This window comes from Pristiophorus japonicus, chromosome 22 (assembly GCF_044704955.1).
Source record: "Pristiophorus japonicus isolate sPriJap1 chromosome 22, sPriJap1.hap1, whole genome shotgun sequence".
Taxonomy (NCBI): domain Eukaryota; kingdom Metazoa; phylum Chordata; class Chondrichthyes; family Pristiophoridae; genus Pristiophorus; species Pristiophorus japonicus.
The window spans coordinates 28,841,015-28,864,950 of record NC_091998.1 but is presented as its reverse complement, the minus strand read 5'-3'; the positions used below and the strand labels follow the sequence as shown (position 1 = coordinate 28,864,950).

The following is a 23,936-nucleotide window of genomic DNA, read 5'->3' as shown; positions in this document are numbered from 1 at the left end:
GAGCCTTCGCTTCCGAAAGCATCAACAGCCATGACCATCTCAGCAGCATGCTTGGTAGCCCCCTCAGTGGTGGCTAGTGGGAGCCTGCTGAGTTTTCGGTGCCCGGTCTGTGCCGAATTGTGTAGTCATAGGTGGCTAACGTGAGTGCCCACCTCTGTATGCAGGCCGATGCGTTTGCATTTATGGCCTTGTTGTCGGCCAAAAGGGACGTTAGGGGTTTGTGATCTGTCTCCAGCTCAAATTTCCTGCCAAACAGGTACTGGTGCATTTTCTTTACCGCATTTTCTTTACATGCGAGCGCCTCCTTTTCTACCATCCCGTAGCCCCTTTCTGCCTGGGACAGACTTCTGGAGGCATAAGCTACCGGCTGTAACTGACCCTTGGCATTGACATGCTGCAACACACACCCAACACCATAGGACGATGCATTGCACGTTAACACAAGTTTCTTACATGGGTCATATAGCGTTAACAGATTGTTGGAACATAACAAATTGCGTGCTCTATTAAAAGCCCTTTCCTGGCTGTCCCCCCAGACCCATTCGCGACCTTTGCATAGGAGCACATCTAGCGGCTCTAGCAGCGTGCTCAATTTGGGAAGAAAGTTACCAAAATAGTTCAGGAGCCCCAGGAATGAACGCAGCTCTGTCGTGTTACGGGGTCTGGGTGCTCTCTGGATCGCTTCCGTCTTGAACGCAGTAGGGCTGATCCCGTATGCTGCTACCCTCATCCCCAGGAATTCTACCTCTGGAGCTAGGAAGACGCACTTCGCCTTTTTCAGTCGCAGCCCTACCCGGTCCAGTCTGCGTAGCACCTCCTCCAGGTTGTGGAGGTGTTCTTCAGTATTGTAACCCGTAATGAGGATGTCGTCCTGAAAAACCACTGTCCCTGGAATCGACTTGAGGAGGCTTTCCATATTTCGTTGGAAGATCGCGGCGGCCGAGCGAATCCCGAATGGACATCTGTTGTACTCAAACAACCCCTTGTGTGTCGTGATGGTGGTCAGCTTCTTCGACTCACTCGCCAGCTCCTGAGTCATGTAAGCTGAGGTCAGGTCCAATTTTGAAAAAAGTTTGCCACCGGATAGCGTCGCAAAGAGGTCCTCCGCTCTCGGTAGCGGGTACTGGTCTTGGAGTGACACTCGATTGATGGTGGCCTTGTAATCGCCACATATCCTGACCGACCCATCCGCCTTGAGCACCGGCACAATCGGGCTCGCCCAGTCACTGAATTCGACTGGCGAGATGATGCCTTCCCTCAACAGGCGGTCCAATTTGCCTTCTATCTTTTCCCGCATCACGTACGGCACCGCTCTGGCTTTGTGGTGTACTGGCCTGGCGTCCGGGTTTATGTGAATCATTACCTTGGCCCCCATGAAAGTGCCAATGCCGGGTTGAAATAATGAGTCAAAATTGTCCAGGATCTGTGAGCATGATACTCGCTCCACAGAGGAAATTGCATTGACATCGCTCCATTTCCAGTTCATGACAACAAGCAAACTCCTCCCCAGTAGTGCGGGACCGTCCCCTGGGACAATCCAGAGTGGCAGTCTGTTCTCCGAATCTTTGTGGTCACGACTACCGTTGCGCTGCCTAGCACCGGAATGATCTGCTTTGTGTAAGTCCGTAGCTGTGCGTCAATCGCCGATAATTTTGGCCTCCTGGCCTTGGATGCCCACAACTTGTCGAACTGTTTAATACCCATCAGGGACTGGCTGGCCCCCGTGTCTAGCTCCATTGATACTGGGATGCCATTGAGGAGCACTTTCATCATTATCGGTGGCGTCCTGGTGTATACGTGCTCCAAATGAACTCGCTGAACTTCAGCTTCCAGCGATTTCCCCCAGCGTTCATTTCTGCAATTTCTGCAGGTATTTTGCTCATCTCTGCAAACTCCGGCTGAGTGTGTGCCTCCACGCCTCCAGCATGAGCTGCTGTTTGAAACAAAAGGTCCCTTGCCAGTCGATCGTCCCTGACTGCCCCTGTTATTGCCCTTGAGTGCGCCTGGAGAACTGTGTGCTGCTTTAACAATGTTGAATCTCTGTCCCAACCATTCCTTAACACAGTACCTCTCGTCTGTTCTGCTAGTGGTCATCTCGCGTGGTTTAAATCCCAGTTTCTTGTCGCCATTGATATGTCCTTACTATACAGTATAAATGCATAAGAGGCCCATGCTTGAGAGAAGGTCAGTCTGTGACCTGTCCTTTATTTCATAGCACTCAAGTGCTGGAAGTGGGTGGAGCTTCCCCTTTTATATCTGAAGGTCTAGGTTAGGAGTGTCTCCCACAAGTTCACCACCTAGTGGTCAGTGTTCTCACAGTGTACAACTTCGGTCAGATTATACATGGGTTACAATGCTGGTTGAATACATGACAGAAAGACCTGAATTTATATAGCGCCTTTCATGACCACTATATATCTAAAAGCACTTTACAGCCAAATAAGTACTTTAGAAGTGTAGACATTGTTGAAATGTGGAAAACGCGGCAGTCAATTTGTGCACAGCAGCTCCCACAAACAGCAATGTGACAATGACCAAATCATCTGTTTTTTTGTTAGGTTGATTGAGGGATAAATATTGGCCAAGACACCGGGGATAACGCTCCTGCTCTTCTTCGAAATAGTGCCATGGGATCTTTTACGTCCACCCGAGAGGGTAGACGGGGCCTCGGTTTAACATCTCATCCGAATGAAGCCACCTCCCACAGTGCAGCGCTCCCTCAGCACTGCACTGGAGTGTCAGCCTAGATTTTATGTGCTGAAGTCTCTGGAGTGGGTGCCTGGATGTTCGCGGAATGTTAGCCCTAATGTGGCTATGAAGATACAAGGTTGCTATGCCAATTGGCCTGAGTTTTGTTACAAGAAATCTTCCCCGGTAGTTCAGTCAGTAAATGCTGCAGTGGTGCTGACCTGGTTAGGGTCTGGTTCATTGCTTGGTCTGTGCTGAGGTACCTGATCTGAGCCATGGAATTAATGAGAACATGAGAGCATAAATAGGAGCACGACTAGTCTATATGGCCCCTCGAGCCTGCTTCACTATTCAATAAGGTCATGGCTGATCGTCTACATCAACTCCACTTTCTCGCCCTATCTCCATATATCCCTTGATTCCTTTCGTGCCCAAGAATCTATTGATCTCAGCCTTGAATATACTCAACGACTGAGTATCTACAGCCCTCTGGGGTAGAGAATTCCAAAGATTCACCACCCCCTGGATGAAGAAATTTCTTCTCATCTCAGTCCTAAATGGCCAGTCCATTATTCTGAGACTGTGACTCCTGGTTCTACACTCTTCAGGCAGGGGGAAGTAGCCTCTCCTTGTCAAGCCCTCTAAGAATTTTATATGTTTCAATGAGATCGCCCCTCATTCTTCTAAACTCAAGAATACAGGCCCATTCGACTCAATCTCTCTTGATAGGACAACTCTCTCATCCCAGGGATCAATCTCATGAACCTTCGTGGCATGCCCTCTAAGGAATGTATATCCTTCCGTAGGTAAGGTGACCAAAACTGTACACATTATTCCAGGAGTTCTTCTCCCCAAAGCCGTATATAATTGCAGCAAGACTTGTTAGGCTCCAAAATTCCACATTGCCGATTTTTGGCGCTATCAAAGAATAACGGCCGTTTTTTTAGTGAGCGAGAGCGTCCCAAAAAAAGTCAGAAGTTTCGCCATAATTACCTTTCATTTTGGCGCAGCGCAGAAAGACCTCTGTCTTTGAGAGTGGAGCTTAACTTCTGCGCCGAAAAACTGAGGCCCCGCTCTGTGCGTGCCCAAGCATTGAGGTTTCCAGGGTAATGTGTAATTGTGCAACTTTACTCTGTAGCTAACCCGTGCTGATTTTTCCTGTGCCGACCCGGTGAGATTTCCAGCATTTTCTGTTTTTATTCCAGATTTCAGCATCCGCAGTCTTTTGCTTTTGTATCCGTGCTGTACCTGCCCTGGGAGCGTTTTGATGCTGAAACTCCCTGTCCCAGCCGACGGCTCACAAATGACCCCCTGCTGCTGCCCCTATCCCTGGCCGAATGACCCCCCCCCACCCCCCCTACCAACCCCTCCCATCCGCCGCCCCATCTCTGGCCGAATGACCCCCCACTGTCGCTCCCATCCCAGGCCGAATAGCCCCCCTCCCACCCCCCGCCATGGCCGCACCTATCCCTGGCCGAATGGCCCCCCCCCCCCAACCCCTCCATCCGCCGCCCCATCTCTGGCCGAATGACCCCCCACTGTCGCTCCCATCCCAGGCCGAATAGCCCCCCGCCATGGCCGCACCTATCCCTGGCCGAATGGCCCCCCCCCCAACCCCTCCCCCCGCCGCCCCATCTCTGGCCGAATGACCCTCCACTGTCGCTCCTATTCCTGGCCGAATGACGCCCCCCCCTCCCGCCCCACCGCCCCATCCCTGGCCGAATAGCCCCCCTCCCGCCCCCTGCCATGGCCGCACCTATATCCCTGGCCGAATGGCCCCCATTGCCACCCCTCTCCCCGGCTTGGCTTCCACCTCCTCCCGGGTTTCTTTAGGAGCCGAGTGCCGAGCTCCTGTGTCCGGCCGAGGGAGCGATCCTGCCGGCCGGCACTCCGACCCTGTGTGCCTCGAGCCCGGTGATGGAACAACAATTGACTGTAATTAATAAAGTTTCTCTTTTCCTTCCGCACAAACAAACATTTTTAATTCGTTTGGATATAATGTAAGTCTTGTTCCCTCCCTGCAAAACCTATAACTCAGCTCCGATAAACAAGATGACGTCTGCAACGCCAATTTCTATCTGACTCCGACTTGGTAAGGTTTTTTAAAGCGGTACACAGCGCCGTTCTTAAAAAAAAATCATTATTGGCGACACTCGCAAAAATGGCCCAAAATGGCGTTACAGGTGGGTTTGACCCCAAGCGACGTGATAAAAAAGTTAACTAAAAAAAAATCGGCCATTATCTGTTAAGGACGGCGTTATAACATTGGCGAAACTTGCAAAATTAAGTTAGCTCCAAAAAACACTATTAGCTCAAACAAAATGGAACTAAATGGTGGCGAGTTTTGGGCCCTTTGTCTTATGCTCCAAACCTCTTGCAATAAAGGCTAACATACCATTTGCCTTCCTAATTGCTTGCTGTACCTGTTAATGTTCATGTTAATTGTTATGAATGCAAACCTCACCAATGTGTAAGACTTGCCACCAGGGGGCACACCTGTGGTAGACCGAAGGGTCACCTGTGCAATCTGGGCAAGCAGCTTTAAAAGGCAATCCACCATACTGCTGCCTCACTTTAGAGTTACAATAAAGATCACAATGATTTGAGCTTACAACACAGTCTTGTGGAGTTATTTTGAACATAATAATTGCCGACGAGTTACAGATCACGAACTTTCACACGGTAATGGCTGCCTTTGGTATTCTTGAGAAATTTGTTGAGGGTGATGATTGGGAAACCTTTGTTGAGCGTTGTGACCAGTACTTCGTGGCCAACGAGCTGGACACGGCTGAGACGGCGGTCAAGCGCAGGGCGATTCTCCTCACCGTATGTGGGTCTTCGATATCTGACCTCGTCAAAAATCTGCTGGCACCGGTCAAACCAACGGACAAGACTTACACAGAGCTGTACATGCTGGTTCTGGAACACCTCAAGCTTAAGGAGAGCATTGTAATGGGCAGGTATCGCTTTTACACGCACCATCGCTCCAAGGGCCAGAACGTGGCAAGCTTTGTCGTCGACCGAAGACGCCTTGCGGGATAGTGCGAATTTGCCAGATCTTTGGAGGAAATGTTGCAGGACTTTTTCATGCTTGGAATCGGCCACGAGGTCATTCTTCGCAAACTGCTGTCTGCCGAATCCCTAGATCTGAGCAAGGGCCATCACGATAGCCCAGGCTTTCATATCCACGAGCGACAACACGGAACAGATAGCTTCACAGCACAAAGCTCACCGGCAAGTACTGTGCATAAAATAATGCCTTCAGCACGCAGAACTGTACATGGCAGGGCCTACACGACCGCAGAGGCCAGGCCTAGGGTGACTCAGAGGCTGCTGTGGGGCATGAATGCGAATCCATTAACACCATGTTGGCGCTGCGGGGGCAGTCACAGAGCCCATCAATGTCGATTCAAGCACTATATGTGCTAGGGCTGTGGAACAATGGGGCACCTCCAGCGAATGTACAAACGACCTCTGACTCACCACGTCGGCAGAGGACGACCGATCCAACGCGGATCACGCTGAACGAGCAGGAGAGGCAACTCAACCAGAGGATGAAGAGGAAGTGTATGGGGTACACACCTTCACCACTAAAAGCCCTTCAATAATGTTAAAAGTTAAACTTAACAACATTTCAGTCTCCATGGAATTGGACACGTGGGCGAGTCAAACAATCATGAGCCAGAAGGCTTTTGAGAAACTGTGGGGCAACAAGGCACAGAGGCCAAAACTGAGCCCGATTCACACAACGCTGTGCACTTACACCAAAGAACTCATATCGGCAGTGCAGCAGTGAAAGTATCGTACGACAGAATGGTGCATGATTTACCACTATGGATTGTACCAGGCGATGGCCCAATGCTGTTCGGCAGAAGCTGGCTAGGAAAGATCCGATGGAACTGGGACGACATCAAAGCACTGTCTCCGGTGGACGACGCCCCATGCGCCCAGGTGCTAAACAAATTCTCAGCGTTATTTGAACCAGGCATCGGCAACTTCACAGGCACCAAGGTGCAGATATATCTTGTTCTTGGGGCACGGCCTGTTCATCATAAGGCCCGAGCAGTCCCATATATGATGCGAGAGAAAGTCAAGATCGAGCTAGAAGGACTTCAATGAGAGAGAATCATATCGCCAGTCGAGTTCAATCGTGCCGGTGCTAAAGAGCGATGGGACGGTCAGAATCTGTGGGGACTACAAGGTAATGATCAACCGAGTCTCGTTACAGGACCAGTACCCACTACCTAAAGTGGAGGACCTATTCGCAACGCTAGCAGGGGGAAAGTCGTTCACCATGCTAGATCTAACCTCTGCTTACATGACACAGGAGCTGGCTAAACTGTCAAAGAAATTGACGTGCATCAACACGCACAAAGCACTGTTCATGTACCACAGATGCTCCTTTGGGATTCGCTGGTCACAACACCATCGAACACTTGCACAACCTGGAAGAGGTTTTAAAGCGACTGGACAGAGTGGGACTCAGGCTGAAATGCTCCAGGTGTGTTTTCCTGGTGCCAGAGGTCGAATTTCTGGGGAGAAAGATTGCGGCAGACGGCATCAGACCCACGGACTCCAAGACGGAGGCCATCAAGAATGCACCCAGACCACAGAATGTGACGGAGCTGCGTTCGTTCCTGGGACTCCTCAACTATTTTGGTAACTTTCTACTGGGATTGAGCACTTTGCTGGAACCCTTGCATTTATTGCTACGCAGGGATGATGACTGGGTCTGGGGTAAATCTCAAGAGACAGCCTTTAATAAGGCTAGAAACCTGCTATGCTCTAACAAATTATTTGTATTGTATGGCCCATGTAAGCGTTTAGTACTAGCTTGTGATACGTCGTCGTACAGGGTTGGTTGTGTGTTACAGCAAGCAAATGTGTCAGGCAAACTGCAACCAGTTGCATATGTGTCCAGAAGTTTATCCAAGGCTGAAGGAGCCTACAGTATGGTTGAGAAAGAAGCGTTAGCGTGTGTATACGGGGTTAAGAAAATGCACCAATACCTATTTGGTCTCCGGTTCGAGCTCGAAACCGACCACAAACCGCTTACTTCACTGCTCTGAGAAAGCAAAGGTAACAACACCAATGCTTCATCCCATATCCAAAGATGGGCACTAACATTGTCTGCGTATGACTATGTAATCCACCACAAACCAGGCACTCAGAACTGCGCTGACGTCCTCAGTCGGCTACCATTGCTCACCACTGGGGTGGAAATGGCGCAACCCGCAGACTTGCTTCTGGTAATGGATGCTTTTGAGAGCGAGGGGTCACCCGTCACGGCTCACCAGATCAGGACTTGGACTAGCTAAGACCCTGTGCTATCACTAGTGAAAAGCTGCATCCTTAATGGGAGCTGGTCAGCGATTCCTGAGGAAATGCAAGATGAAATTAAACAGTTCCACCGACAGAAGGATGAATTGTCCATCCAATCGGATTGTCTCCATTGTATTCCTAACACAGATGAGACTGCACACAGGGAGGTTAAACATCACGCCCCCCCCCCCAAAGTCAAAGTGAAAACTATTTACAAGGTGAGGCGGTCGGGAGCCTTTCTTTCTCTGGTGGACCGCCTCGGTACAAATGTCTGTTCTGGTGTGTTGGCTATGCCCTCGCTGGGCTGGCGTGTTGTTGGCCCTGCAGGGCTGCTGGGTGAGCCTGGCCTTGCTGGGCTATTGGGCATGATGGGTTTGATTTCCTAGTCTCATTGATCCTTTGGGTGTGTGTTGTGGGCACGAAAAAGGTGGTGTCTGCTGTGGGTTGTTCAGGGCAGTCTGTGAACCGCAGCCTCGTTTGGTCCAGGTGCTTTCTGCAAATATGTCCATTGTCTAGTTTGACTACAAACACCCTACTCCCTGCTTTAGTTATCACTGTGCCCGCGATTCACTTGGGACCATGTCCATAGTTTAGCACAAACACAGGGTCATTCAGATCAATTTCACGTGACACAGTGGCGCGACCATCGTTTACATTTTGTTGCTGCCGCCTGCTTTCTACCTGATCATGCAGATTGGGGTGAACCAGCAAGAGTCTGGTTTTAAGTGTCCTTTTCATGAGTAGCTCAGCCGAGGGCACCCCTGTGAGCGAGTGGGGTCTCCTGCGGTAGCTGAGCAGTATTCGGGACAAGCGGGTTTGGAGTGAGCCTTCTGTGACTCATTTAAGGCTCTGTTTGATTGTTTGTACTGCCCGCTCTGCCTGCCCATTGGAGGCTGGTTTAATCGGGGCCGAGGTGACATGTTTGATCCCATTGCGGGTCATGAATTCTTTAAATTCAGCACTGGTGAAACATGGCCCATTGTCACTGACCAGTATGTCAGGCAGGCCGTGGGTGGCAAACATTGCCCTCAGCCTTTCAATGGTGGCGGTGACAGTGCTTCCCGACATTATTTCACATTCAATCCATTTTGAAAAAGCATCCACCACCACCAGGAACATTTTACCGAGAAACTGGCCCGCATAATCGACATGGAACCTTGACTATGGTCTGGAGGGCCAGGACCACAAACTTAGTGGTGCCTCTCTGGGCGCGTTGCTCAACTGAGCGCACAGCTGCATTGCCATACACAGGACTCTAAGTCAGAATCGATACCGGCCACCAAGCGTGGGATCTGGCTATCGCTTTCATCATTACTTTCATCTCCCTGCCCTTTTTGGTTAGCACTACGCGGCTACCCCACAACAGGCAGTCTGCCTGAATGAACAGCTCGTCCTTTCGCCACTGGAACGGCTTGATTGGCTCTTGCATTTCAATGGGGATGCTGGTCCAGCTCCCATGCAGTACACAGTTTTTTACTAGGGATAGCAGAGGATCTTGGCTGGTCCAAGTCCTAATCTGGTGGGCCGTGGCAGGTGATTTATCATTTTCAAACGCTTCCATGACCATCAACAAGTCTGCGGGCTGCGCCACCATCAACAAGTTTGCAGGCTGCGCCATTTCCACCCCTGTGGTGGGCAATGGTAGCCGACTAAGAGCATCCGCACAGTTCTCGATGCCTGGCCTGTGGCGGATTGTATAGTTATACGCTGATAGCGCGAGTGCCCATCTTTGTATGCGGGCTGAGGCATTGGTATTTATCCCCTTGTTTTCAGCGAACAGGGATGTGAGGGGCTTGTGATCGGTTTCCAGCTCAAATTTGAGGTCAAACAGGTACTGATGCATTTTCTTTACCCCGAACACACACGCTAATGCCTCTTTCTCAATCATGCTGTAGGCTCTCTCAGCCTTAGACAAGCTCCTGGAAGCATAGTCGACAGGTTGCAACTTTCCCAAAGTTAGCGTGTTGTAATACACACCCGACTCCATACAACGATGCTTCACATGCTAGCACAAGTCTTTTACACGGGTTATACAATACAAGCAGCTTGTTGGAGCATAAAATGTTTCTGGCTTTCTCAAAAGCAATTACTTGTTTTTTTTTCCCATACCCAGTTCTCACCTTTGCGCAATAACACATGTAGGGGCTCTAAAAGGGTGCTTAACCCCGGTAGGAAGTTACCAAAATAGTTGAGGAGTCCCAGGAACGACCGCAGCTCGATGACGTTCTGTGGCCTGGGCGCGTTCCTGATAGCCTCGGTCTTGGCGTCTGTGGGCCGAATGCCATCCGTCGCGATCTTTCTCCCCAAAAACTCCACTTCTGTTGACATGAAGACGCATTTCGACCTCTTCAGCCGCAGCCCTACATGATCCCAAACAGGCATCTGTTGTAGATGAACAGTCCATTGTGCGTGTTGATGCAGGTGAGGCCCTTCGAAGACTCCTTGAGCTCCTGCGTCATGTAGGCCGAAGTCAGGTCGAGCTTGATGAACGTCCTGCCTCCTGACAGCGTCGCAAAGAAGTCATCTGCCTTAGGTAGCGGGTATTGGTCCTGTAGCGAGAAACGATTAATGGTTACTTTATAATCACCGCAAATCCTGACCGTGCCATCACTTTTGAGTACTGGAACAATCGGGCGGGCCCACTTGTTGAATTCCACTGGGGAGATAATGCCCTCGCGTTGCAGCCTGTCCAGCTCGATTTCCACTCTCTCCCTCATCATGTGGTGAATGGGTCATGCCTCTGTGACCAAGTGGATCTGCACCTTCACCCCGGAAAAGTTTCCAATGCCTGGCTCAAAATGGGAAGGAAATTTGATAAGAACCTGGGTACATGAGGCCTCATCGACATGTGATAGCACTCGGATGTCATCCCAATTCCAACGGATTTTGCTCAGCCAGCTCCTTCCAAGCAGTGTGGGGCCGTCGCCCAGGACAATCCAGAGTGGCAGTTTGTGCACCGTGCCCTCGTAGGTGACCTTGACCATGATGCTGCCCAGGACAGTGATGAGCTCTTTGGTGTACGTTCTCAGTTTTGTGTGGATGGGGCTCAGAGCTGGTCTGAGTGCCTTGTTGCACCACAGTCTCTCAAACATCTTTTTACTCATGATGGATTGGCTAGCGCCAGTGTCCAGTTCCATGGCTACGGGTAAGTCATTCAATTTTACGTTTAGCATTATAGGTGGACATTTTGTCGAAAATGTGTGCACCCTGTGTACTTCAGCATCTGCCTCCTCTCTGTGAGGCTCGAAATTGCTTTGATCCACCATGGACCGATCTTCCTCTGCCACGTATTGGTTAGCAGGTTTTGCAGAGCTTGCAGCTCATTTGCGAGCTCGTTGGAGGTGCCCCATTGTTCCAGAGCTCTTGCAAACATACCCTTTGAAGCGGCATGAATAGGCTGAATGGAAGCCTCCACAATGCCAACAAGTTGTGAAATGCCTTGCATTCATCCTTTGTTGGGGACTCTGAGTCATCTGGGTCACCTGAGGTCTGCTGGCAGTTTCAGACTCGTGGGTTCTGCCCTGTACATTTCTGCTCGCAAACACAGTTCCAGTTAATTTATGAACATTGCTAGCACTTGTGTGCTGAGAGATTTGTTTGGTGTTATCACTGTTGGACATAAACGCCTGTGCTATCGCAATGGCCTTACTGAGGGTCGGTGTCTCTACAGTCAAAAGTTTTCGTAGGATGGTCTCGTGGCCAATGCCAATGCCAATGCCAATGCCAATACAAAAAAGTCTCTGAGCATTTGTTCCAGGTAGCCATCAAACTCACATTGTCCTGCAAGTCGCCTTAGCTCGGCGACGTAGCTCGCCATTTCCTGACCTTCAGATCGCTGGCACGTGTAGAACCGATACCTCGCCATCAGCACGCTCTCCCTCGGGTTAAGATGCTCCCGAACCAGTGTATACAGCTCCTCATACCACTTATCTGTGGGTTTCACTGGAGCCAGAAGATACTTCATGAGGCTGTACCCCGCAGAATGTGAGGAGGACCGCTCTCCTTTTTGCAGCGCTTCCTTCTCCATCCGGCTCGTTGGCTACAAAGTACTGGTCTAGCTATTCGACTTAGGCTTCCCAGTCCTCACCCTCCAAGAACTTTTCCAGGATGCCCACAGTTTGCTGCATCTTTGCATTGGATTCGTATTCTCGTCGCCAGTTATTGTGTTCCTAACACAGATCAGGCTGCACATAAGGAGGTTCAAGTAACAGTGACCTCAGTCTTTAATAAGATACTCCAGAATGAGAAAAAGACCTCTTAGGGGCCGGCTTATATACAGTGCTCCCACGGGATGCTGGGATCTTTTGGGACTTCAGGGGATGAGCTCCCTGGTGGCGGAACATGGGAGTGCATGCTTTACAGATACACAACAGTCTCCTATGGGGGAATCGCGTGGTTTTGCCAAAAAAAGGCAGGAAAACTTTTATATGTGACCGACACAGTACCCACCCATGATGAAGGCTATCGGCAGGTCGCGCGCTTGGTGGCCCAGCATTGAATCCGAATAGGAGTCATGCATGTACCAATGCAACACTTGCTCACAGTTGAGCAACGCACCCACTGAGCCTGAGGTCATGGCTCTCCAAACCATGGTCCAGGGTCCACATACATTTTGCTGGCCCTTTTCTAGGAAAGATGTTTCTAGTATCAGTGGACGCTTATTCTAAATGGATTGAATGTATAATAATGTCATCATGTACGTCCATTGCCATCATTGAAAGCCTCAGGGCCGTGTTCGCCACCCATGGTTTGCCCGACGTCCTTGTTAGTGACAATGGACCAGGTTTCACCAGCTCGGAATTCAACGAGTTCATGACCCACAATGGCATTAAGCATGTCAGGTCTGCCCCATTTAAGCCTTCATCCAATGGTCAAGCGGAACGGGCAGTCCAAACCATCAAGCAGAGCTTGAATTGCGTAACGGACGCAGTTATCTCGGGTCCTGCTCAGCTATCAAACACGCCCCCACTCGCTCACCGGGGTTCCCCCTGCGGAATTGTTAATGAAGAGAGCACTCAAAACCAGGATCTCCTTAGTCCACCCGGATCTCAATGATCACGTAGAAATCTGGCGGCACCAGCATAACGTGTACCACAATCGCGCGGCTGTATCGCGTGACATTGAAGTTAATGATCCTGTGTTTGTTCTCAATTATGGTCATTGTCCCAAATGGATTGCTGGCATTGTTTTAGCCAAGGAGGGGAATAGAGTGTTTGTTGTTAAACTGTTGAATGGGCAACATGCAGAAAGCACTTGGATCAGACCAAACTACGATTCCCTGACAACCAAGTAAAGTTTGAAGAAGATCAAGCAACACACACCCAACCAGCAATCGACCTTGCTATCAACCACAAGGATGAGCCCACCATGCTCAACAATCCGATCAGACCAGCCACACCGCAGTGCAGCAATGTCCCGACCAACTCACCCATGCCAGGATTTCAACTCAGGCGATCTACCTGGGAACGCAGAGCGCCAGATCGCCTCAACCTGTAAATAACTTGTATGTAAGACTTTGAGGGGGAGTGATGTTATGTATGCAAACCTCACCAATGTGTAAGACTTGCCACCAGGGGGCATACCTGTGGGAGACCTAAGGGTCACCTGTGCACCCTGGGCAAGCAGGTATAAAAGGCAATCCTCCATGCTGCTTCCTCACTTTGGAGTTAATTAACGAGACCAAGGTCACAATGGTTTGAGCTTACAACACAGTCTTGTGGAGTTATTCTGAACATAATATTATTGTTCTGTGATTTGTGTACAAGGGCCCCCAGATCCCTCTGAAAAACCAACATTTACTCGTCTGTCGCCTTTTAAAACATATTCTGCTTTTCCATTCTTCCTAACGAAGTGGATAGTTTCACACTTCCGACCCCTTCCACCCCCGTCCCCCCCCCATCGTCCACCTTCTTGCCTAATCACTTAACTGATCTATATCCATTTGCAACCTCTTGGCGTCTTCCTCACAACTTACTGTCCCACCTAGCTTTGTGGGAAAGTAAGCTGTGAGGATGGTGGGAGAGTGGGGATGATGCAATAATGGACTTTAATGTCTGAGAACTATGGAAAAAAATCCCTGGTTAAGCCTCAGCTGGAGTATTGTGTCCAATTCTGGGCATCGCACTTTAGGAAGGATGTCAAGGCCTTGGAATGGGTGCAGGGGAGGTTTACGAGAATGGTACCAGGGATGAAGGACCTCAGTTATGTGGAATGACTGGAGAAGCTGGGATTGTTCTCCTTAGAGCAGAGAAGGTTAATGGGAGATTTAATAGAAGCGTTCAAAATCTTGAATGGTTCTGAGAGAGTAAATAAGGAAAAACTTGTTTCCAGTGGCAGGAGGGTCAGAAGCCAGAGGTCACAGATTTAAGGTCATTGGTGAACGAGCCGGAAGTGGGATGAGGAGAACTTTTTTTTACGCAGCAAGTTTGAACGGGAGGTGGAAGAAATTCAGTATTAACTTTCAAAAGGGAATTGGATAAATACTTGAGAAGGAGAAACTTGCAGGGCTATGGGGAAAGAGCGGGGGAGTAGGACTAATTGGATAACTCTTTCACAGGCACGATGGGTCGAATGGCCTCCTTCTGTACTGTAAGGTTCTTTGACAACTTTTTATTTTTGATGGCAGAACGATGACTACTGTTGGAAAGTGTGCGAGAGGTAAATACGTCGGATGACGGCCATCCACCATCAAATAGTCTACCACCAGCACTCACTGCCTGGGACCTCATGTGAATGGGCCACGTTTTCTTTAGAAATCCAGGTGAAGATAAGAGGTCTCGAGCGCAGACACCAGCAAGGTTCAAAGAAGCAGGCGAGGGGCCAGAGTAAATCTAGAAAGGGTGGTTAGGTCCTGCCAAACATTAAAGGGCTGACAGAGGTTGGGTTTAGGGGAAGCTGAGGAAGGGAACGGCCAACGAAGGAACAAGACAAGTACTATCAGCAGTGAGGATGCAGGGAGGAGGAAGGAGGAAAGATCAACAAATGAGAAACTCTGGAGCCATATCGGAAGGCTCAGAGGAGCGATGGTGATCGTGGTTGCTCAGTAAAATAGGGAAGACCAGAAAGGTTGTGAAGCAGAGAGCAAAAGGTTGAAAGGTAGAGGTTTCAGCTTTTTTGAAGCCTTTGGAACAGCCTTCTCAGAAATGGAAGCAGAAGGTTTTGGGTTCGAACCCCACTCCAGAGACTTGAGCACAAAATCAAGGCTGACACGCCAGTTCAGTACTGAGGGAGGAAGCATCTGTCAGATGAGATGTTAAACTGAGGCACCATCTGCCCTCTCAGATGGACATAAAAGATTCCGCGGCACTATTTCGAAGAAGAGCAGGGGGAGTTCTTCCCCATTTCCTGGCCAATATTTTATCCCTCAACCAATATCACTAAAAGCAGATTATCTGCTCATTATCACGCTGCTGTGTGTGGGAGCTTGCTGTGCGCAAATTGGCTGCTGCGTTTCCCACATGGCAACAGTGACTACATTTCAAAAAGTGCTTCATTGGCTGTAAAGCACTTTTTGACGTCCTGAAGTTGTGAAGGGTATTATATAAATGCAAGGGAAAACATCTGTGGTGGCAACAGCCTGTAAAGTGTGCACCTGTCAGTATGCTCACAGCTTTGTAGACTTGCCGTCCGGAGGAGACGGGAGTCCCCAATGGAGCGCTCTCTACGCAGGGGTCCTCCCTCTATTTATTGGGGACTTGGTCTGGAGGGTGGTGCATGGAGCAGTCCCGTGCAATAAGTTTTTAAGTTGGTTCACCGACTCCCGGGCCGCCTGCAATTTCTGTGGTCTGGAGGAGTCCGTGTTCCACGTTTTTACGGAGTGTGTGAGGTTGCAGCCCCTGTTCCATTACTTAAAGAGGTTGCTCCTCAATTTCTGGTTGTACTTCAGTCACACACTCCTGATCTTTGGGCATCCTGTGCGGAAGGGAACGGGCAGGTCGGAAGATGTCCTCGTAGGACTGCTCCTGGGCACGGCCAAGGGTGCCATCAGCCGGTCCAGGCAGCGGGCGGTCGAGGGGGTCATTCAGCCCGACTGCCTGCCTCTCTTCCGCACTTACATCCGGGCCAGGGTGTCCCTGGAGATGGAGCACACGGTGTCCACTGGTACGCTCGTGGCCTTCCGCGAGAGGTGGGCGCCGGAGGGACTGGAGTGCATCATCATCCCCGGCAACCAAATTTTAATTTGATTTTACATGTTTTAAAGTTTAATTTGTTTTAATTGCCGGGGTTTTAGTGTTCCCCTCTCCTTTTATAGGGGGCACTTGTAAAATATATAATTTTAATGCCCCCCAAAAAAACACAAAAAACACAAAAAAAAACCCCAAAAAAACAAAAAAAAATAAAAAAAGAGGGCAGTTAAAAGTGTCTGGAGTGTCCCCCAGATCGGGGGGGGGGGCACTTGATCTAATGTTTATTTTGTTCCCCCCCAAAAGAGTTGTAGACTTGTCGTCCGGAGGAGGTGGGGGTCCCCAATGGAGCGCTCTCTACGCGGGGGTCCTCCCTCTATTTATTGGGGACTTGGTCTGGAGGGTGGTGCACGGAGCAGTTCCATGCAATAAATTTTTAAGCCGGTTCACCGACTCCCAGGCCGCCTGCAATTTCTGCGGTCTGGAGGAGTCCGTGTTCCACGTTTTTACGGAGTGTGTGAGGTTGCAGCCCCTGTTCCATTACTTAAAGAGGATGCACCTCAATTTCTGGTTGCACTTCAGTCCAACACTCCTGATCTATGGGCATCCTGTGCAGAAGGGAACGGGCAGGTCGGAAGATGTCCTCGTAGGACTGCTCCTGGGCACGGCCAAGGGTGCCATCAGCCAGTGCAGGCAGCGGGCGGTCGAGGGGGCCGTTCAGCCTGACTGCCTGCCTCTCTTCCGCGCTGACATCCGGGCCAGGGTGTCTCTGGAGATGGAGCACGCGGTGTCCACCGGTACGCTCGCGGCCTTCCGCGAGAGGTGGGCGCCGGGACTGGACTGGAGTGCATCATCACCCTCGGCAACCAAATTTTAATTTGATTTAAGTTTATGGCAATACGTTAATTTGTTTATTTGTCGGTTTTAGTGCCCCCCCCCGTTAATAAGGGGGCACTTGATTTATGATTTTACAAAAATAGTTGTAGAACACTTGATTTCTGCAGTCTGGAGGAGTCTGTGTTCCATGTGTATGAACAGTGTGAGAGTTTGCAGGCCCTATTCCATTATTTGAATGGGCTGCTCCTCGATTTCTGGTTGCACTTCAGTCCCACATCCGGTGCAGCGGGGAGAGGGCAGCTCGGAAGGCCTCCTCGTAGGACGGCCATTAACCGATCCAGGCAGCGGGCGGTCGAAGGGTCGTTCAGCTCGACTGCCTGCCTCTCTTCCGCGGCTACATTCGCGCCAGAGTGTCCCTGGAGATGAACGGTGTTCTATTAAAATAGTTGTAGCGCTGTTGAGGAGGGAGTGGCTTAGTCAGTCACGTGATGTTCACAAGCCTCAACAATAAAACCCCAGCCAGTTGGGTTCAGAGGATCCACGATGGGGCAGGTGGTTGTGAGTCTGGTGGATGAACTGGTAATGTGCAGTGTGATTGTTACACCTTTGGCTAATAAACCAACTAGTTCTTAATAGCGATGTGTTGCTATGAATTCTTAAGCAAAGAATCCATGAAGCAAACACATTACACAGCTCAGGCCTACCTGTTTCCATGAGAATAGTGAATGATGGGATATTCAGAGTAGGGGAGAGGCTGGCTGCACAGCGACAAATGGCTTACCTCATGGCTCCTCAATCCTTGCCACCATCTCATCATCATCATCATTATAGGCAGTCCCTCAGAATCGAGGAAGACTTGCTTCCACTCTTAAAATGAGTCCTTAGGTGGCTGAACAGTCCAATGCGAGAGCCACAGTCCCTGTCACAGGTGGGACAGATAGTCGTTGAGGGAAAGGGAGGGTGGGACTGGTTTGCCGCACGCTCTTTCCGCTGCCTGCGCTTGATTTCTGCATGCTCTTGGCGATGAGACTCGAGGTGCTCAGCGCCCTCCCGGATGCTCTTCCTCCACTTAGGGCGGTCTTTGGCCAGGGACTCCCAGATGTCAGTGGGGATGTTCGCATTTTGTCAGGAAGGTTTTGAGGGTGGCCCTGTAACGTTTCCTCTGCCCACCTTGGGCTCCATCTAAAGGACTCAAATCCAGAGTAGGATATCATGCTCGCCACTTGCCTGGATGGGTGCAGCTGTAAAGCGCTTTGGAACATCCCGAGGTCATGAAAGGCGCTGTTGAAATGAAAGTCTTTTTTTCCTTTTTTAAGTCTTAGCTGGAATTGGGTTTTATGGACCGTTGAGAGCAGTTGAGGTTGCAGCTATAAGCTTCTTTGTTGCAGCTTTAGCGATGAGGGGGATTTGGGAGATGAGAGATCGTGAGGCTTAGCATGTTAATAGCTGAAGGACTAAGCAAGAAGCCATCAATGGGAGGGGGGGGGGGGTGAGAGCTGTCGCTGAACTTGCCAGTGGCACAGGGAAGATGTCTTTGGAAGGGGGCAGGATTTTTCACTGATTTATTGAAGGGCACAGAGGAGACCAAGATGTTGTGTCGCAGACGTTTGATCTGTACACGGTTTCATTCTTCACGCCATTTCGCAATGGTTCATGAAACTCCTGCAGCAGTAACCGAAGAGAAGTGTTAAGTTTTTGGACAGCGGACTGAGCAGTTTAGAATGAGTGAAATGGCCGGTGATGAGAGAATGGAACAGAGGAAAACTGTTATATATGCCGACTATAGATATACTCTCTGTGTAGTCACTGTATAGTTGCATAAGATGGAGACTTGTTACCTGATGTACTATCAATAAGATTTACACTGTGTATATACTATGCTGGCACCACTAGAGGGTGCAACTGGTGGAGACCGGGGTTTTCTGCCCTGGTGGCAGGGGCTGTATAAAAGGGGAGCCACCATGCGGCTGCCTCACTCGAGTTACAAATAAAGGACCAAGGTCACTACAGTTTGAGTACAACACATTGCCTCGTGGAGTCATTCATAGGTACATCACAAGACTTAACAAAAACAGCGGTAAACGTGGGAAGGAAATTCATCCGTACAGTCAGTGCTGTAAAATGCTTGGTTGATTGCTAACTAACGGTTTGAGAGATAATGTTGTTCATTTTTCTTTTTTTAAACTCTCGTCTTCCCCTCTCTCTCTCTCTCTCTCCTCACAGAAACAAGAGTCTGCAAAGTCCTTCCAACACTTTCATTGTAAACCTGGCCATCACTGACTTCCTCATGTCGGTCACACAGGCTCCAATCTTCTTCACCGCAAGTCTGCACAAACGCTGGGTCTTTGGCGAGAAAGGTGAAGCCCATCTTTCTTTTTGTCTTGCTGTTCTGGTTGTCCTTGGAGTGCCTGTCTGGTCTCTGCGACGTGCAAACAGTATCTTCAGGGCCGGGTTACGGGCCAGGGCCTGGGGCAGACTGATCGAAACGGGCCGATAGTTATCTTTGTTCATGGTCATTACATCATGTATATGATTCTGATTCTGAGTATGGAAACATAGGCCGGTATATTCAACAATGAAGCATATACCCTGTATATCAATACATAAATATAAGAACAAATTACTATGGTGGATTTATACTATAATATATTAATATAATTTATTTATTATTTGTCTCTACAAAAATAGGTATGTACACGTTAGGCCAACAAGCACTATTTTCCTCGGTCTTGTTTTTCCTCTCTTATTGTCGATTCTATTCAGCTTATTTGGGAGGCCTTATATTTTTACTCCTACATTTATTTGGTGGGCCTATGTTGTTTGGTGGGCCTGGGGCTGAAGCCCCATCCGCCCCGCAGTTAATCCACCCCGCGGTTAATCCGCCGCGTGGTTAATCCGCCCCTTGGTTAATACGCTCCGCGGTTAATCCGCCCTGGGTACCTTGCCATTAACTAAGTAAATCATGAGGTTGTGGATGCAAGGACATTGTGTGGATGTACGTGCTGTTGGGAGTTATGATGTTTTAATGATTGTTTCACTGAATTCACTGACGCAATGTTGGAATCCTTCAAAAAATAATTGCCGTGCGCCTCATCACATCAGCAAAACACTTCACAATTAAACAACCAATTCATGACTTTTGAAATCACTGTTGTGTTACCAAATGTATCTTGTGCACTGCAAGATTCCCCAAACAGCAAATGAGATGAATGAGCAGTTTATCTGTGTTTGTTTTAATGGTTTTAGTTGAGGGTCAGGAACCCAGGCAAACTCTCTGCTCTGCTTCGAGTAGCACCATGAGAGCTTTTTCATCCACCTGTACAGGCAGACAGGGCCTGGGTTTAAAGTCTCATTTGAAAAACAGGACCTCCGATAGTGCAGCACTCCCTCAGTGGGTGCTAGGAGGCCAGCATTTATTGCCCATCCCTAACTGCCCTTGAGAAGATGGTGGTGAGCCGCCTTCTTGAACCGCTGCAGTCCGTGTGGTGAAGGTGCTCCCACAGTGCTGTTAGGGAGGGAGTTCCAGGATTTTGACCCAGCGATGGTGAAGGAACGGCCGATATATCTCCAAGTCAGAATGGTGTGTGACTCGGAGGGGAACGTGGAGGTGGAAGTGTTTCCATGCGCCTGCTGCTCTTGACCTTATAGGTGGCAGAGGTCGCGGGTTTGGGAGGTGCTGCCCAAGAAGCACTCAAGCACAACATCATTAACTAACCCAAAGTTAACGAAGCTTGGTGCGAGAAGTTAACCCTCGAATAGACGATCCTGCTGACGCTGTCCTTCTCCTCTCTCCCTGCAGGCTGTGAGCTGTACGCTTTCTGCGGCGCTCTCTTTGGCATCACCTCGATGATCACGCTGGTTGTAATTGCCGCCGACAGGTATTTTGTGATCACCCGGCCCCTGTCCTCCATCGGAGTTCTATCTAAGAAGCGAGCCGTCCTCATCCTGCTAGGGGTCTGGCTGTACTCGCTGGCCTGGAGCCTCCCTCCTTTCTTTGGCTGGAGTAAGTACCGATTGATGCTGTCCGCGAAATGCCGATCTTACAATGTTTTATACCATATGTAATTAAACTCTTGAATTCATTGTTTCTTCGTGAGTCCCTCTTCATCCCTGGACGCATAGCTTGACGGTCATTTTCAACTAACCGTCAGAGTGTCAGGATGACTTTAGGGATCAGGCTTCCTTATAGAAACCGCCCAATTTCTCAACAATGGGGCGGGAAATCAGACAGTTTCTATAACAGACACCTGACCCACAATGCAAGTTTTACTCTCCAGTCATGTTGAAAATTACCCTCTTTAAATCCAACAGAACTTGACAGATTAATTCTCTCACTCTCACTCTCACTGTCTCTCTCATTCTCTGTCTCTCTCACTCACTCTCTCACTGTCTCTCATCACTCTCTGTCTCGCTCTTTCTCTCGCATTCTCTCTCTCTCTGTTTTTCTGTCTGTCTCCATATCTTTCTCTCCCTATCTGTCTCTCTCTTTGTTTCTGTCTCCCTCTCTCTATCTTCTGCTCTCACTCTCTGTCTTTGTGTGTGCATCTCTCTGCCTCGCTCATTTTGTCTGTGTGTGTGTGTGTCTGTCTGTCTCTTTCCTTGACTATCAATACTACCTCATCCCCATAATGTTCTGCCTTCCTTTCCTGAAGGTGCTGATTCGGGCTCAGGGGAGCACTGGTTGCCCTCCCTAATCACTGTTACTTAAGTCCAGACAGTGTGTTGGCAGGTTATTCAGTCAGAGGCTGGATTCACATCAATACAAACAGCAGGTTCAATTAGCAGATTGTTGAGTGTAAATATACTTGGTTTGTGATCTTAGCCACAACAGTCACTACTGAATTGACCATATCACAGTTTGAGTTTCACATGGGGGGATCTAAGTTAAGTTAAAGGGGAAATCTTGCATTTACATGGTACCTTTCATTTCCTTAGGATATCCCAAAACGCTTCTCGGCCAATGTATTATTTTGAAGTGTAGTCACTTGTTACGCAGGCGAGCACAGCTGCCATTTTGTGCACAGCAAGGTTCCATAAACAGCAATGAGATAAATGATCAGTTAATCTGTTTTGGCGGTGATAGTTAAAGGCTAGGTTTTGACCAGGGCAACTTCCTGCTCTTCCTTGAACAGTCTTTTACAGCTACCTGAACAGGCAGAGGGGGCCTGAGTTTAAGATATCATCCAAAAATAGAACCTCTAACAATGTCGCACTCCCTCAGTACTGCACTGACATGTCAGCCTAGATTATGTGCTCAAGTTCCTGGAGATGGGCTTGATCCTGCAACCTCTGACACAGAGGTGAATTGTGTTCATGTAAATATTTAACCAGGAAATAGAACCCAGCCCCAAGACATTGAGAGTTGGCCGTCTGTTCAATCATGAGGCCATTACAGCCGAGCCTGGTCTATTCATCGATCTTCGAGTGAGTGCAATGTCCCAGTGGTTGTTACAAAGTGCAAGTGTCAGACAACAGCTCCTGTGAATATGGCAAAAGAAACCTACCATTGTATGATTAACCCTAAAGTGGGTCATCGTCGGTCAGCTGACATGGATTTGACACAGTGATTTGCTGCACAATAATGAAACTTTGTGCCTCTCTGAAACCCAAGAGGCAACTATTTGCTGAGCCAACATCTGGTTGAGCATTTAAAGTAAGGAAAAATAAATAGACAAATGTGCGTCGGAACAAAAAGAGTGATCCTTGAACAGATCCCCGGTGGCAGAGCTGCGGGGGAGGGGTGGGGGGAGAGTGGTGGGGGGAGGGGGGGAGAGGTGTGGGGAGGGGGTGGGGGGAAGGGGGAGAGTGGTGGGGGGAGGGATTGGGGGGAAGGGGAGAGTGGTGGGGGAGGGGTGGGGAGAATGGTGGGGGGAAGGGTGGGGGAGGGGGGAGAGTGGTGGGGGGAGGGGGAGAGGTGTGGGGGTGGGAGGGGGTGGGAGGGGGTGGGGGAGGGGTGGTGGAGGGGTGGTGGGGGGAGGGATGGGGGGGTGCGCCCTCCTTTAGACAGACGAGGTGGGGAAATGCTTATCCATAGATACATAGAATGATACAGCACAGAAGGTGCCTGAATCACACAGCTGTGATCGTGTTTTAAGGACATTTTAATACTGTTGGTTTAGGTCACTTGTATTTCTAAGTGCAGGTGGAGCACCTACTACACTGGCCTTCAGCAGAAACACAATCCAGTGGATCACCCATGTTACATATCTGCTGGTCCCACTTCAAAGCCTCATTCATAAAGCGTTTCAGTCTATTTAAAAGTATTAAAAATATATATATTGGAGGGCAGCGATTGCCTCAAACCCTTGGAAATATTGTACACCAAAACATCAAAGTATTTGATATATCTCCACGTCCATAAATATATATATTGGTACTAAAAGAATAAAGAAGGAAAACAAGAATATGAGGCCTTGCGAGAAACTCCGAACTCTGGTCTGAGAATCGCTGCCTTAACCGGAGTGAAATTTTGAAACTTAGAACACTGACCTTTCACCTTTTGGAGTAGAATCCAGCCTGCATGGAGACAATCAAATCCTTGATTTTCTCTCCTCCCGCACCCCGGCCTCCTATGTTAAATGGACATGCATATTATACCATGTAAAAGAAAGTATCATTCCACTGCTAGGGGTTTTTGAGACGACACGATACAATTGGTGGCATCAGTTCGAGGTTAGGCTGCTGGTCAGAGCCATGCCATTTTTGTGGGAAGGTCAAATGTCAAATAAAAAACGGAGCAATTCTGGTTCCAGCATTAAGTGTGGTACAAAAATTTCCAATAGACCACTTGCACCATCTGGAGTGTTGAGGTATTTTTTTAATATTATATAAATAGATAGATGGATGGATGGATGGAAAGATGGATGAATTGATTAATGGATAGACAAACAGATGGATAAATAGACATGTTGATGGATGGATAAAATGGCAGAGGCTATGTTATTCTACTTGGATACAAGGATCACT

At 49.1% G+C, this 23,936-nt stretch overlaps 1 protein-coding gene across 1 annotated transcript in view; it reads left to right on the top strand.

Moving 5' to 3' along the window:
• Positions 1-23,936, top strand: part of opn4a (opsin 4a (melanopsin)) — a 68,330-nt gene that overhangs the window by 5,864 nt on the left and 38,530 nt on the right. The window contains exons 3-4 of the mRNA XM_070865273.1: positions 19,194-19,327; positions 20,770-20,973. Of these exons, the coding sequence (XP_070721374.1) occupies positions 19,194-19,327; positions 20,770-20,973 (338 nt within the window). The remainder of the gene's footprint in view (positions 1-19,193; positions 19,328-20,769; positions 20,974-23,936) is intronic.